The sequence below is a fragment of the Pseudorasbora parva genome, chromosome 3 (assembly GCF_024679245.1).
Source record: "Pseudorasbora parva isolate DD20220531a chromosome 3, ASM2467924v1, whole genome shotgun sequence".
Taxonomy (NCBI): Eukaryota; Metazoa; Chordata; class Actinopteri; order Cypriniformes; family Gobionidae; genus Pseudorasbora; species Pseudorasbora parva.
This window is the reverse complement of record NC_090174.1, coordinates 15,047,562-15,062,255: the sequence shown is the minus strand read 5'-3', so window position 1 is coordinate 15,062,255 and position 14,694 is coordinate 15,047,562. Positions and strand designations below refer to the sequence as shown.

Genomic DNA, 14,694 nt, shown 5'->3' with positions numbered 1-14,694 from the left:
GGCTTGGTCATGTGGCACTTCCATTAAAGATATCTGTGCGGCGGCAGGCTGGGCGGAGAGGCCACTTTTATCAGATTCTACAATTTAGAGGTCCCAGCTTTACAAGCAATGCTTTTCTCCATCTAGGGCTCTATCTGCAGCCCTGACAACACGATTGCTTATATTGCGTTCCGCTTATACTCAATAGTTCATAGCACCATTACACTCTACCATAGATCCGACTATGTCCGGTCAGGAATTCAAACGAACCAACTCTTCCGGTTCTTTTCATTCTCCTTATGAAGCCCGCCTGTGTCGGTCTCTCTAAAGGTTGTTGACTTTCCCTCATTCAGTTGGGGATTTTGGGTCAGTCAGCACACACGGCATTTTACATTGTGTTCCCATACGCAATACGAGGAACCTCTCGAAAGGGAATGTACTCGGTTACTTTCGTAACCTCGGTTCCCTGAGAGAGGGAACGAGTATTGCGTTCTGTGCCACTTATGCAGCCGCGCTCCACCCATATTCCTATGGGTGACATCAAGCGACTTCAACGCTTCATTTGAGAACGCTTCACAGCATTCCGGGAAGGCACCGCTGCATTTGAACCGATTTGAACACAGAAATGACGGGAAGCTTCACAACATCGCTTCAGTCGCGTCGCAAAGTGGATTTCCACGGTCACTGCTGTCACAGGACTTCACCAAATCATACCAAAGAAGTGTGTTTTTGACGGAGCGGTCCCAGCGATAAAGGTTCGGTCCTGCTTTGAAAGCAGGCGGTGAGTAAAACTGCTTCAAATGTCTATGTTGTTGGCTATTGTCACGTGAGTAAACGTCAGTAAACGACACGATTGCGTGCTTCGTCATTCAAATACGGTTACTCCATTGTTGTTCTATGTATAACGTTACACTAGTCTGACATGCAAAACCGTTTGCTTGCTACTGCTAAGGTTTAATCGCATACAATAGTCCATAAACCGAATCATGTCCTCATAAACTGCGAGTAAGCACACACAAATGTTGACAGGCCACTAAATACAGTCCATACCACAGAGACGGATGTCCTGCTGTTGCTGTTTCTCCTGTTCAATTTATTTGAATGCTGAATCCGATCGATAGCCATGGGTTTCTCCACGCGTGAGGACGTCACCGCTTTGCGCTCGTCATTATTTAGCTCCGCCCACACGATACGCCTCCAGGTGCTCGTTTTTTTCCGGAAAGACTCAGTACAGCCTATATTTCTTTTATAAATATAATAAAACTAAAGAATTTTCGGAGATATGAAGGATGCAATACTACTCTATAGGTACTCAAGATTGACGAGATTGACTGAAATTGAGTGTTTCACCCCCCCCCACCCTTAAGCAAATGTCCTTCATTGTATTAACTCAAATTTTTAATTTCAATAAACTAAAAATTTTAAGGCAACCAGGTTACTTACTTTTTTAAGTTAAACCAACGAAAACCAGCAACATTTTTTTACAGTGTAGCTACAACATATGAATCAGAAAAGATCTTCCATACACACAATAACACACCCCAATCCCACCCCAATTCCAGAGTGCCATCCATTTAAATAAATAAACTAGATAAGTTTGTCAAGATGGCTTGACAAAGTCTTGTTGTCTGAAAGTTTTTTAATAATTTAGAGCTTGAAATTTAAAGATTTTAAGGAGTCAATAGAACGTTATTAACATGTTCTAATCTAGAACATTGCTAACCTGTTTCAGTGAGTTTTTAGCATATTTCCAGCACGATAAGCACATTGCTAGCTTGTTTTAGCATAATTTAGCTAATTGCTGGCATGTTTTAACATGTTACTATAGCATTATTGAGCCAACAATTAAAAAATATTGTACAGATATTCAGATGAGGTTTATGTATTCTATTCTGTTGTTAAACCCCAACCCGAGGAAGTTGCTCCAGTGTTACCCCAGTAAAATACTGACTTTTATAGGGAGAGCGGGGCACAATCTAATGCTTTTTGACTTTCTCAGTTTATGTAAATCCACTATTTATTTTTTCCCACATTGATTTTACACAAATCTAGTACATGATTTTGTTTCATTAAAGGAACTGTATGTAAGAAATGTATTTCAATTAATCATTAAATGGTCCTGATATGTCACTAGAAATTAGGAATTCGTGTTAATTTAAAATAATGATATCACTGACAATGGTAGTCCGGCCAGTATATTGTAATTTAAAAGTTGTTTTTGCAGCCCTCAACTGACGTTGATGTTGACATGTTGTGTTTTGGCCTGAAGCTCCACCCTCCTCCTATTGACCAATCATAAAGTCAGTAGTGTTTCAGCATCCGGGTTGCCTGATCTGCTCTAGTTACCACAGCTGCAGCAGTTCCTGTTGGATCCTGCAGCCTATCTGGCAACCTCAGGTTCAAAAGTCAGGGGGAGGGGGAGAGGGGATACACCGCTCTACTTTCATTTGAAAGTGATTGCAGTACCAGTTTTGGCCACAATCTTACATAAATTTTCTTTCATACAGTGTAAACTTTTGTCTTAATTTGAAAAAATGAAAGTGAAATGTGACAACATGCCCCAGTGGGTATATTATAACATGTGAGGGGCACATTGTAACATGACCAAATGAGAGGTCAAAATGTTATCTGATATATATATAGATACCTGAAGCACCTGAAGCTTACCTGCCCATCTCCATCTCCATCTCCGTCTCCATCCTCCTTGTGATCACTGTCTTCGTCTACTGTAATCACAAAGGAAAGTCCATCATCTGTGTGTCTCCTTACGTCTTCAAGATTCACCTTAAGTATTCCCTGTGTCTGTTACCTCTGTTTAATAAACGATACACCTGCACTAACCATCTGTGTCCTCGTCTGTGTCTGACAGAAACACAGCTATACATAGTTAAACATAATAATAAATCATATTTTCTGATCATTGATTCTCAGTCATCATTCACCTTTTTCTTATGGTTTCTCAAAAGAATTCATAAAAGTATATAAAATCATATTTCTAATAGGGGCTCATTGTAATGCAGTGTGACAACAAGCCCCACCTGCACAGCTGGGATTTAAGCCTGGCTCGTGTCTTCTACCGTATTTTATATAGTGCTTTTCAAGTCATTCAAAGCTCTTTACATTGAAGGGGGGAATCTCAACCACCACCAATGTGCAGCACCCACCTGGATGTGCGACAGCAGCCATATTGCGCCAGAAAGCTCACCACACACCAGCTGATTGGTGGAGAGGAGACAGAATGATGAAGCCAATCAGGAGAGGGGGATGATTAGAAGCTTGGTTTAACGTCTCATCTGAAGGACGGTGCTCTTTTGTCAGTATAGTGTCCCCATCACTATACTGGGGTGATAGTACCCACACAGACCACAGGGTGAGCGCCCCCTGCTGGCCTCACTAAAACCTCTAACAGCAGCAACCTTTTCCCAGTTGGTTTCCCATCCAGGTACTGACCAGGCTCAGCCCTGCGTAGCTTCAGTGGGAAACCAGTCTTGGGCTACAGGGTGATATGGCTGTTGTATGGCATCTAGTAAATACACTAAGTTTTGTGATACTGACATGTATAAAAACCATGTTCATGTGTTCATTAGTCCACATAGTGAAAGGAGGCTCAGAATCCTTCCACCTCAACATATATTTTATGACTGCTTAGAAGAGCTATACAAACCTCTATTTTCTAATTTGGCAAAGGATAAGCCTATAGGGTCCATGGACCTATGAGTACCTGTATATCTTTTGTAGTCCTACATGCTCAAATCATACACTCTAAAAAATTCTGAGTAAAAAACAACCCAATGTTGTGCCAAAAATGGACTAACCCAGCAGTTGGGTTGTTAAAACAACTCAATTGCTGGGTTAGTCCATATTTGATTTAACATTGGGTTAAACAACCCAGCATTTTTTAGAGTGTAGGCTACACACTATTGTGGTCACTGTTACGCCTACTTAATAAATGGAGTTTTGTTCTCTCAGATGATCATTCTTGTGGTTATAACAAGGGATTATATCTCAAACCACAAGGTAAAATGTCAAACCTCTGCTTTCTGTTCTAGCAAGTCGTATCGTCTTCTTTGATTTAAGATCCCCACAGTATTAAGAGAACCAAGTTTCTTATAAGTTCCAAAAGCAGTGGAAGGTGCGTTGACATCTCTTAATCAACGCTATCTCAACACTATCAACGCTATCTCTTAATCAGCGACGTGTTTTTTTCTATCAGCACTATGGCAGCTGTGCCACATATAAATCAGTGAAAGATTTATAGATTTACGCTGTCAAAAACACATCAAGCAACTAAACACTCGCTTTCATTTGACACTTGATTTGATTCGATTAGCCTACTTGAGCTGGATTAAATTAAAATCAGATAGTCATAATATTTTAGGGACATTATATAGCAAAAACAACTGCCAGCAACATTATCCACACCAAATTCAAAGGATGCAACAGTGCACTGTGTTATTTAACAGCAACCGTAGCCTACAAGTTAGTTAGTACACTTACTTCACAACAGATGGCGCTCATCTACAATAGTTTGATTGCATGCCTGTAATGGTTTGTGCTATTCCAAATAATAAGATACGGTAAAAAAAAAAAAAAAATGACAACAGTTTTTCTGTTGACAACAGGAGAAAAACGTGAAAATGTAAAACTTTAAAACTTGTATACAGTTCAATTAAAATGATTTATAGTTTGCATATAGGTAAGGGTTGGTGGTTTAGGTTTTATTAAAGAATATTTGATTTAACTTATGGGAGATTTATTTGAAGCACAAATTAAAAAGCATATTTACAGTGGATTACAGAAAGCATTCAGACCCCTTCATTTTTCACATGTTGTTGCAGCCTTATGTGTCAGCCCCACAATGACAAAGTAAAAGCCAAATGTGTGATAACTGCAAATTTACTGATAAGCAAAACTGAAATATCACATTGGCATTAATACTGCTATGAGCTCATGAGCATTCTGTTTCTCTGGATCATCTTTGAATCCATCTGTGGCAAATTCAACTATGATTTGCACACTCCTGTCTATATAACGTCAAACAGCTGAAAATGCATTTCTGAGCAAAATGTGTGTGTGTGTGTGGGGGGGAAGTGAGAGAAAATAAAAACCAGAGTGGTCTGAATACTTTCTGATTCCGTCTCACTTCATTATCATCACGCTATCAATCTACCTCTGAAAAGATGTTGCTTCAGCCTCAACCTTTACAGCAACAACACACAAAAAAAAAACCTCATGAAATCAGCCAAACACACATCACAAAGAAGAAAATCAGCCCACACACTCTTATCTAAGACAGGGATCAAGACTATCATCAGGTGATCAAAGCGATGTTTAGTAAAAGCATAGATGAACATACAGGTGGGGGATTTTAAAACTGTGCTGTACACCACTCTCAATATATAATCGGTTTCCTGCAAATGCCCCCTTGACTGCACTAAATATTTTTGTCAATCAGACTAACACAAATGACTGACTCATATTCTGAAGTTGTACCAAGATGTCGGAACAAATTTGGAATATGCAAAGGAAATGTATTATTTCGTTCTTGCTCATATTCATTTCTCAGAATGAGGTGCGCTATGTAAACAGAATGAAAGTATGTTCTTGGCGTCTACACATTTTATCAAACTCCTTGATCGTCGTGTGGTTGGCGTTGTTCGTGCTGTCACATGTTCCATGTGCTGTTAGCAACAAGCTAGGTGAAAACACTCTTGAAAGCTGTAGCTGCAAGTTGTTAGATGTCAACAACTTTATGCAGTGAATCTTGCCGAAATTGTGAAACAGTGTAGATGTCACGGAATAGGTATTGCCTGGATGTCGCTTCTGTTTTGGTAACTGAAATGTGTAGATGATGTTAAGGAGTGACAAGCTTTAAGTATCACACTGCAATGTGTTTCCTATCATGGGCCTCCCAATGTTGAAGTCTCTGAAGTGTGAACATGTCACTTCCTGTGTGCACTTAGGAGAAAGAAACATATATTTAACATCTTACAGCTCCCATGCCACATGTTTTCTAGTACAGTATCTAGTTACTGTACAACTGCCAAATACATAACTTAAATAGATTTTTTTCTGTTTTATGGACTAGACTTGTTTAGATAAGAATATGGTTGTCTGATATTTACAAGCTTAAAGGGCTATGTTCGCTTTCTGTATGCAGTTTATTAGTAACATCGACCTTTCAGGTCAAAATAGGATTTTTTTTTAGCACTCTAAATATGTTTCCTTGAAAGCTTGACAGAAAGAAAGAAGTGAACTCACTTCACAGTTCGTCTTTGGTTTTGTGAGATCTGTCATGTGAAACCATTCACTCATTTCTCATAAGTTTCAAGGGCTATATGGTAATCTAAGAAAAGTGATTGTTCCCTTAAAAGCAAGTTCCCATCACACATTTTGAACTTGTTATGCTGCGTATTCACATCTGTGAACATAGTAAACAGCAACTGAATTTTTACCATGAGATAAAAATAGCATTTTTCAAAGTCATAAAGAGTTTATATGATATAAGCTATAATAACTTAAATTGTGTGTGTGTGTGTGTGTGTGTGTGTGTGTGTGTGTGTGTGTGTGTGTGTGTGTGTGTGTGTGTGTGTGTGTGTGTGTGTGTGTGTGTGTGTGTGTGTGTGTGTGTGTGTGTGTGTGTGTGTGTGTGTGTGTGTGTGTGTGTGAATGTCCCCACAAAGATGGCAATATCCGAAATCCTTGTCCTTGTGGGGACATTTTTAGGTCCCCATGAGGAAAACATCTTATAAATCACACAGAAGGAGTTTTTTTGAGAAAGTAAAAATGCAGAATGTTTCCTGTGATGGGTAGGTTTAGGGGCAGGGGCAGTGTAGGGGGATAGGATGTACAGTTTGTACAGTATGAAATCCATTACGCCTATGGAAAGTCCCCATAAAACATGGAAACACGACATGTGCGTGCATGTGTGTGTGTGTGTGTGTGTGTGTGTGTGTGTGTGTGTGTGTGTGTGTGTGTGTGTGTGTGTGTGTGTGTGTGTGTGTGTGTGTGTGTGTGTGTGTGTGTGTGTGTGTGTGTGTGCAGAAAGGAAGTATGTTCCATTTTTGTTAGTTAGTTCATTAGTGGTTGGAACTATAAAATATTCGGGAATTATAACATATTTACATGAAAGAAAAAAATAAATAAAAAGTAGGTTCATGTTTGGCCTAAATCTGTAATCATGACAGAACTGGATCATCTGAATTGTTGCTTATCACTTTTTCACTACAAATCAAGCATGTGGGGTTTTTAATGTTTTATTGGGACATCCCATAGACATAATGATTTTTATGATGAACAAACTGTATATTCTATCCTACTCATCACAGAAAATATTCAGCATTTTTAGAATTTCCAAAAATATTAGTATGATTTATTAGCTGTTTTCCTCATGGGGACCAAAATAATATCCCCACAAGGATTTAGGATGGAACATTTTGGTCGCCAGAGTGGTCTGAACTATTTATTTTTTCAACTTAAACCAGGCAATATTTTTGTTATAAAAATGCGTAAAAACTAAATGTAACACTAAAACGTGTTTTAGGGTTGATAAACCAACAGTTTAATGAAAACATTCGTTTTCAAGTGATTTCAAGTGTCAAGAGCAGCAGAGTTCAACGTTATCTTACTTCTATTCTGAGTTTGCAGAAGTGAAACTGTTTTTCTGCACATTGTGTGCAAGTCAATTTGATTGTAATTTGATAATGAAGAAGATTAATACATTTGTATTTCTGCCATGGAACTCTCTCTATTATATAGGCATACATAAACAGACATGATGTATAAAATCATTCTGGTTTTGAGACATAAACAAAAGAGCGCTTTCCCACGAGCACATATAAGCGCCTGAATGCTGTCGTGAATCAGCTGAGTAGGCTATCTGCCAGCATGTTTGACGCCTAGTCGCCTATGCCCAAGATGCTGCGCGCGTCTAAACGTTAGATATGCTGTCTAGGTAGGCAGTTCATCTAACTTCTGGGACAGCCTATGAGAGTTCAAGAGGACCTGTTGCGCTGTAGTGTCATGAGTGACGGGAATACCCTCTCACTCTTCCGTTAGCTTGTAGGCAGAGTGGGTGCGATGAGCAGACTATCAAGAGGACCTGACAATGCGCAAGTGCTCGGCTGCATTTTACTTCACTCTGGGTATGTGCTTTATCTGTGTTTTTAAGCAAGTAGCCCATTTACACGGAAATATTTCATATAATAGCATTTCATTGATGTTATTGCTGAAGTAATGTTATTTCAGTTGGTTTATTATTAATATTTCAGGTTTCATATCTCTTTGTACAACTGAAGCGACAACAGGTCAGTACTTTGGGCATTAGTGATGTGTAATTTTCTCTCTCTCTCTCTCTCTCTCTCTCTCTCTCTCTCTCTCTCTCTCTCTCTCTCTCTCTCTCTCTCTCTCTCTCTCTCTCTTTCTATTTAAACCTGTTTTTTTTAAAGTTCTGTTTTAAAAATAGAACATCGATTTTTTTTTATTGAGATATAAAGGTTTGTGTGTGTGTATATATATATATATATATATATATATATATATATATATATATATATATATATATATATATATATATATATATATATATATAATAGCCTAGTATATTCTTGATTCACAGTATAGATGACAATATCTTAACACAGCTTTTCATTTAAACTTTACAGGATCCTGTAACTGCAACAACTTGAACGTATTAAAAGATAAATGTAACAGCACAGAAGGTAAGAAATGACTATTTCCACAAATAATATATAAGCTATGACTTTTTATTTGGTTGATTAGAGAAAACTAGAATACTTGCTCTTAGTGCTCTTTATATTTATTAGGAATAAGTGTAAAATGACACACATCTTATGGTTTTATATTCCCACTAAATTGTTGAAGACATGGCAAGGCAAACATCTAAAAGGTCACTGTTTCAATAAAACATATGCAGCTATTCTTTAGAGGAGCCATAGTTTAAGATGGCCTATACCATTTAAGGATCACTGTTTTCATCTGTCTGTTTACAATGAGGGAAAATAGCCTTTAGTCTTGCTATTTAGAAGTTTTTTTGTTTTTAAAAAAAAATCTTCTCGCCTCCTAAATTGGATGAAAAATATTTTCAAAATGTTAAGCACTTTGTTTCATTCAAGAGTTCCATGTCCTAATTTGTACCAGTATGTGTATATTTGTACCAAAATGATTGTCATGTGACAATCATTTTTTTTTAGCTTATCAGTAAATATTTCTCATTTATTAGGAGTCTATGATTTGACATGCTTCATAAGATATAAGAAATCTAGTAAAGGGTACATCTGTGAATGGAAAAATGGAGACTCATCGACCTCATACACACTCTACGCACAACAGTAAGTATGTGTAAGAAGTGAGAAATATGACGATTTCAACTTTATTCTGTTTGCAGTCTGAGGCTGAGCTTCATACTTGCTTGCTATTTGATTGTTAATATTTATCAAATTTAAAAGTTAATGTACAACTTCTCCACTTGATAACTGAGACTTATATTAAACAATCAACACTGTTTGTTGTGCAGGAGGAAATGCACCTGTGTTCCCGTACATAACACTGAAACTGCATGGACATCCAGTGACTTTTCTGTGATAGGTTTGAATATGACAGCTCATGTAATTGCAACCAGTGAAGATCAGGGCAGATGCACCTACAAAAATTTCAGTGGAAATTCATCTGAGTTAAGTACGTTAATCTTACAGTTACAGTTTTCTAAAATTACAGTTTTTCTCAGTCGCTTTGGTACATTTCTCGAATCAAACTCACTATTTGCAAAACAGTAAGTGCATTTCTCAAAACAGTTTGTACAAATAGCAAAACACCATGGATAACCTGCAAAAGCCACTCTCTTACTCAAAATCCTTAGTTCATCTCTCAAAAGTAAATATCTGTGTCAATGAACATGTCAGTGCCATCAGACGTCCTTGTGTCATTGTGTACGGATAAGACAGTCAAAATGTTTAGTCATGTTGTCAATATAACAGTTTACTCTGGAGGGATGTTCTGATGAAAATATGGCTAAAGTTTAGATGACAATTATTCTCAATTGTAAGTTACATCTTAAGCCGCGTTTCCACCGCAGGAACTTTACCCAGGAACCAGGAACTTTGGGGTGGTACTCTGTGTGTTTTGACCGCAGGAACCAGGGTCTAAATGAAGTTCCGGGTAAATATTTCCCCCTCCAAACCGCCCTGCTTGCGAGGTTGTTGACCGATTACTTTTAAGTGTGCGTCCTTACATGACGTGACAGCGTGCACCGCGCTCATGTTGACAAGAGAGAAAAGTTTATTTTTCTGAGGGGTAAACTTTTTATTTCTGAATTTATGAAGATAATGTTGGAATAATTGCACAGCGTATATTGCCCCAGGCAGTTTTTACTTTAACTGCGCCTGACAGAATTTTTTTTGTAATGTTGGTGGAAATGGGGCTTTAGTGTATGTGTGTGTAATTGCAAGAGAATGGAAAAGATAAAAAATTTACACTCTTCTGTTTGTGCTGTATTTTATTGATAGAACATGTCATTGAGATACAGAAATGAAAAGACAGCACTGGATAGCACACAAAAAAAACCTAAAGAGCAAATGTGAACATAGGAAAAACTGTACATGCGGTGCTGTAGAAATATACATATATATATATATATATATATATATATATATATATATATATATATATATATATATATATATATATATATATATATATATATATATATATATATATATATATATATATATATATACCTGCTAGTTGATGTTTCATGACAAGCACCTTCGTTAGAGAAAGTCAAGATTCACCTGGGAGCAATTTAGAAAAAAGTCTAATGGAAATATAGAAAGTATAGAAATATGCTTGACATATTATGATAACTTGTTCAAACATTTTGCATGTAAAGACTTATGCTATGAGCTTGTGCCTAAATGTTGTGGGGGGTGAGACTATTCAACAGAGACCCAATATAATACATTTTGATCAACATGACATAAGCAATTGAAAATGTAGGGAACAACAGAGAATTGTACATAATCATTGGCATGTATGTACCAAAGCATTTGCAACTTGTTCAAAGAAATGAGAAACTGCTTTTCTGATGTGCATAAGTGACACAATGATGTGAGAATTGAACAGGTAGTTTTGAGAATTTCAATTCTGATCTGAGAAATGTACCAAAGTGACTGAGAAAAACTGTAATATGAATAATTTTCTGTTTATTAAGGTTTTAAAGGACAACTCGGGGGAATTTTTAAGTTTATCTTGATCGGTACACCTTTGTGAGTGCTTGCAACACGGAGCTGTTTCAGTTAATGCCCAGAGACCCCCTCAGCTAAAACGGCAGCTTTGGGAGCATGCATGTAAAGGGTGTCTTTGTGCCTCTTAACAGACACAACATGCAATTAAAATGTCTGTCCAACATGAAGAGGTCCCTTACACGACAACGAGATGCGTTTAAGTCCCGTGGGAACGCAGTTGTAGCCGGAAAAAAAGGCAAATAGTCCAGTTGGGAAGAGCGTCGCGTGTGTAAAAGCATAATTGTTTCATTACTGCACATCTTTCCTCAAGCCGTGTGTGCCCAAATGGAAGGATAAAGAATGGTTACATTAAATCCACAGTGGTTGCACCCGTCTTCGACCACGGAATGGCATTTTTCTTCAACTGGCTCCGCTGTGTTGTGTCTGTGTAAGTAAGTCATCCTTGTCAAAGTGTTCACTGCAAATTTTCGCATTCTGTTGCCACAATTCGGAAAGGCACAAACATGAACCATTTCTTCTTCACTTGTGAGCCCGATCGGATCATCACTCTAGTGATATCCGGTTCACAAACGAATCGTTCTTTTTAACCGATTCTTTTAAGGTTCTTTTAAGTGGACCGGGTGATCCAGTTCACCAAATCGGACTGAATCATTCTAAACGGTTCGCGTCTCAAATCAGCGCTGACCACACAAGTTACTTTTAGTTGCTCACTTTCTGACATGAGTGATAGTCCCTCCGAATAGAAATAAACTAATGTCTTGAATTATATGTTGTAACTCCAACCATTCACTGAACTGAGTCATGTTTTGCTGAGAGATCTGATGAACTCACGAGCAGCTGATGAGCATGCACGTGTAACTGAAAGTGCAGCGGTTCTCGGATCAGCAGGACAGAATCGAAAACTGTTTATTTCGAACACGTTCAATACTGAGAACCGACGAGCCGATGAGCAGAGCCTCTTTACACACAGGACGCTCTTCCCAACTGGACTATTTGCCTTTTTTCCGGCTACAACTGCGTTCCCACAGGACTTCAGCGCGAGATAAAGCTAGCCGTCTAAAACACTGTTTATATGAATTTAAACAATGGCTAAGTGGCTAAACACATCTCGTTGTCATGTAAGGGACCTGTTCTTGTTGGACAGACATTTTAATTGCATTTTGTGTCTGTTAAGAGGCACAAAGACACCCTTTACGTTTATGCCCCCATAGCTGCCGTTTTAGCTGAGTGGGGGCTCTGGGCATTAACTGTAACAGCTCCGTGTTGCAAGGACCAATTCGTTTTTTGTTTTTTGTTTTTCTATAGACTTTACTCACAAAGATATAACAATCAAGATAAACTTAAAAATTTGCCGGAGTTGTCCTTTAAGTGAGTCTAACATCTGACCTTAATATATACTTATTTATTGCTTGCAGTTACTTGGACATTACTAGAAGTTTTAATATTTAGTAAAAGTTGCTTGACAATTGACAGAAATTTCTGCAAGTTAGAATGTGATGTTTATGTTTTTTTTGTTTTTATTTCAGCACAGTGTGGTCCTCCTTCAGAACAGGATCTAACTTTTAAAAGAAGCTCAGGCCGTTTGTCTGTTGAAGTGGACTGGAGAGAAGAAATATTAAAAACAAAACATATTAAAACCTTCACTGTAAAGTATAGAGCGTTCAACACTAAAATGTGGAAAGAGGTCAGTAACAACCAAAACAAATTTTAAGTTTTAGTGAATTCCTGGCTAATTCTGCTTATGTCCCAGTGACGGATATGTTTAGAGGTGGGTTTAGCTGTGTGCATTCAAGCTTAGTTTTTTTTAATAATATTTTTGTACATTTCACACAAATTCATATAAGAAATCCACACCTCACAAAATAGTTGTGTTCTTCTCAGGTTAGTAATTCCCCTCTACAGTTTCAGAGTATTGCACTACAATTATTGTCACTTTTTTTGGAATCCTACATATCCACATATGTAAAATAAGATGACATCATAATGTGCTACTCGTTTTGTTAACTTATTAGTGTAAAGCAGTGTTACTTAAATCCAGCTCTTGAGGTCCACTGTCCTGCAAAGTTTAGCTCAAACCATGATTTGGGTGTGTTTGTTTTAAGCACTGGTTAAGTCCTGATCCAGGCATTTACAGTAAGTGTGTGAAAATACTGCCCACTAGGGTGTGGTGTGGCTTTGTGGTTAAAGATCCGTGGTCACATTTACAAACCTTTATCTGGTGTTAAACCCCAAAAGTATGTGTAAATGGTAACTGCGTAACTGCAATGAGTGAGTATCTATCTATCTATCTATCTATCTATCTATCTATCTATCTATCTATCTATCTATCTATCTATCTATCTATCTATCTATCTATCTATCTATCTATCTATCTATCTATCTATCTATCTATCTATCTATCTATCTATCTATCTATCTATCTATCTATCTATCTATCTATCTATCTATCTATCTATCTATCTGTCTGTCTGTCTGTCTGTCTGTCTGTCTATCTATCTGTCTATCTGTCTGTCTGTCTGTCTTTCTATCTACACTGTAAAAAAATTACATTCTATTTACATAAAGTGTTGATGAATTGAGACATCAACTTTCCCTTGAGCTTTTGATATATAAAAGGTCATGGTAATATAAGAATATCCTGTAAGTTTCAGAGCAGAACACTTCCTTGTTTGTGAAAGAAAAGCTTTTATAGACACCAGGCCCAGAAAAAGATTGTGTGCACATCTTGACGTCATCTGTTGCGAAACTCCGCCTCTGCAGAATAATAAGCACATCTAATTCAGTAGCTCCGCCCACCGACTCTGTCCGGAGCTGTTCGGATCACGTTAGCCAGCAGCAATAAACTTGCTGAAGATAGCAAGATATTGCGCTGTGTAATGAACTGTAATGAAGAACACAGCCGCTGAATAATCTTTCTTCGGATCCTAATATTAGGAATGTGTGATACCTAATTTATTTTTAATTAAGTTCCAGCTCAAGTGGGGAAGACATTGTTGGCATGTTTGATTCATTTCACTGCAGAATCGTTTGTAAACATGTCTCAGTTCATGCTGGATTTGCAGACATATTGAGATTAATACACAAGGCTGTGCCTTTTATATTGGATCCGACAGAAATAGATGCAACACACTTATGTGAGTAAAACGTCTTTTGTATATGTAATAGTAGTCCCAGGGCTATGTGTTTTCCAGACGGGATACCAAAAAGTGTAGTAAAAGTTCTTGTAAGTAATGAGGAAGGAGGCAATGTCGGCGTGTCTGGCACCCGTAGCTTTTATTTGATCACTCTTGAAACACAACATAAACATGCGCACACCGCGCTCACTAAACTCAGTCTCATATAACTTGTACACCAACAATCTTGTCTCTGTAGTCCCAGCCAGCCACAAGTGTTCCAGAATGCGTCTCTCTTCCTGTTGCCTGTTCTCTGCTGGCTTATATACCGTCTCTCCACG

The 14,694-nt window shown here is 37.8% G+C and overlaps 1 protein-coding gene across 1 annotated transcript in view; it reads left to right on the top strand.

Moving 5' to 3' along the window:
• Positions 1-7,928: 7,928 nt before the first annotated feature.
• LOC137070605 (interleukin-31 receptor subunit alpha) overlaps positions 7,929-14,694 on the top strand; it is a 42,766-nt gene continuing 36,000 nt past the window's right edge. Inside the window, exons 1-6 of the mRNA XM_067437897.1 lie at positions 7,929-8,123; positions 8,250-8,285; positions 8,643-8,699; positions 9,221-9,329; positions 9,515-9,675; positions 12,767-12,924. Coding sequence (XP_067293998.1) covers positions 8,087-8,123; positions 8,250-8,285; positions 8,643-8,699; positions 9,221-9,329; positions 9,515-9,675; positions 12,767-12,924 — 558 coding nt within the window. The 5' untranslated portion in view covers positions 7,929-8,086. The remainder of the gene's footprint in view (positions 8,124-8,249; positions 8,286-8,642; positions 8,700-9,220; positions 9,330-9,514; positions 9,676-12,766; positions 12,925-14,694) is intronic.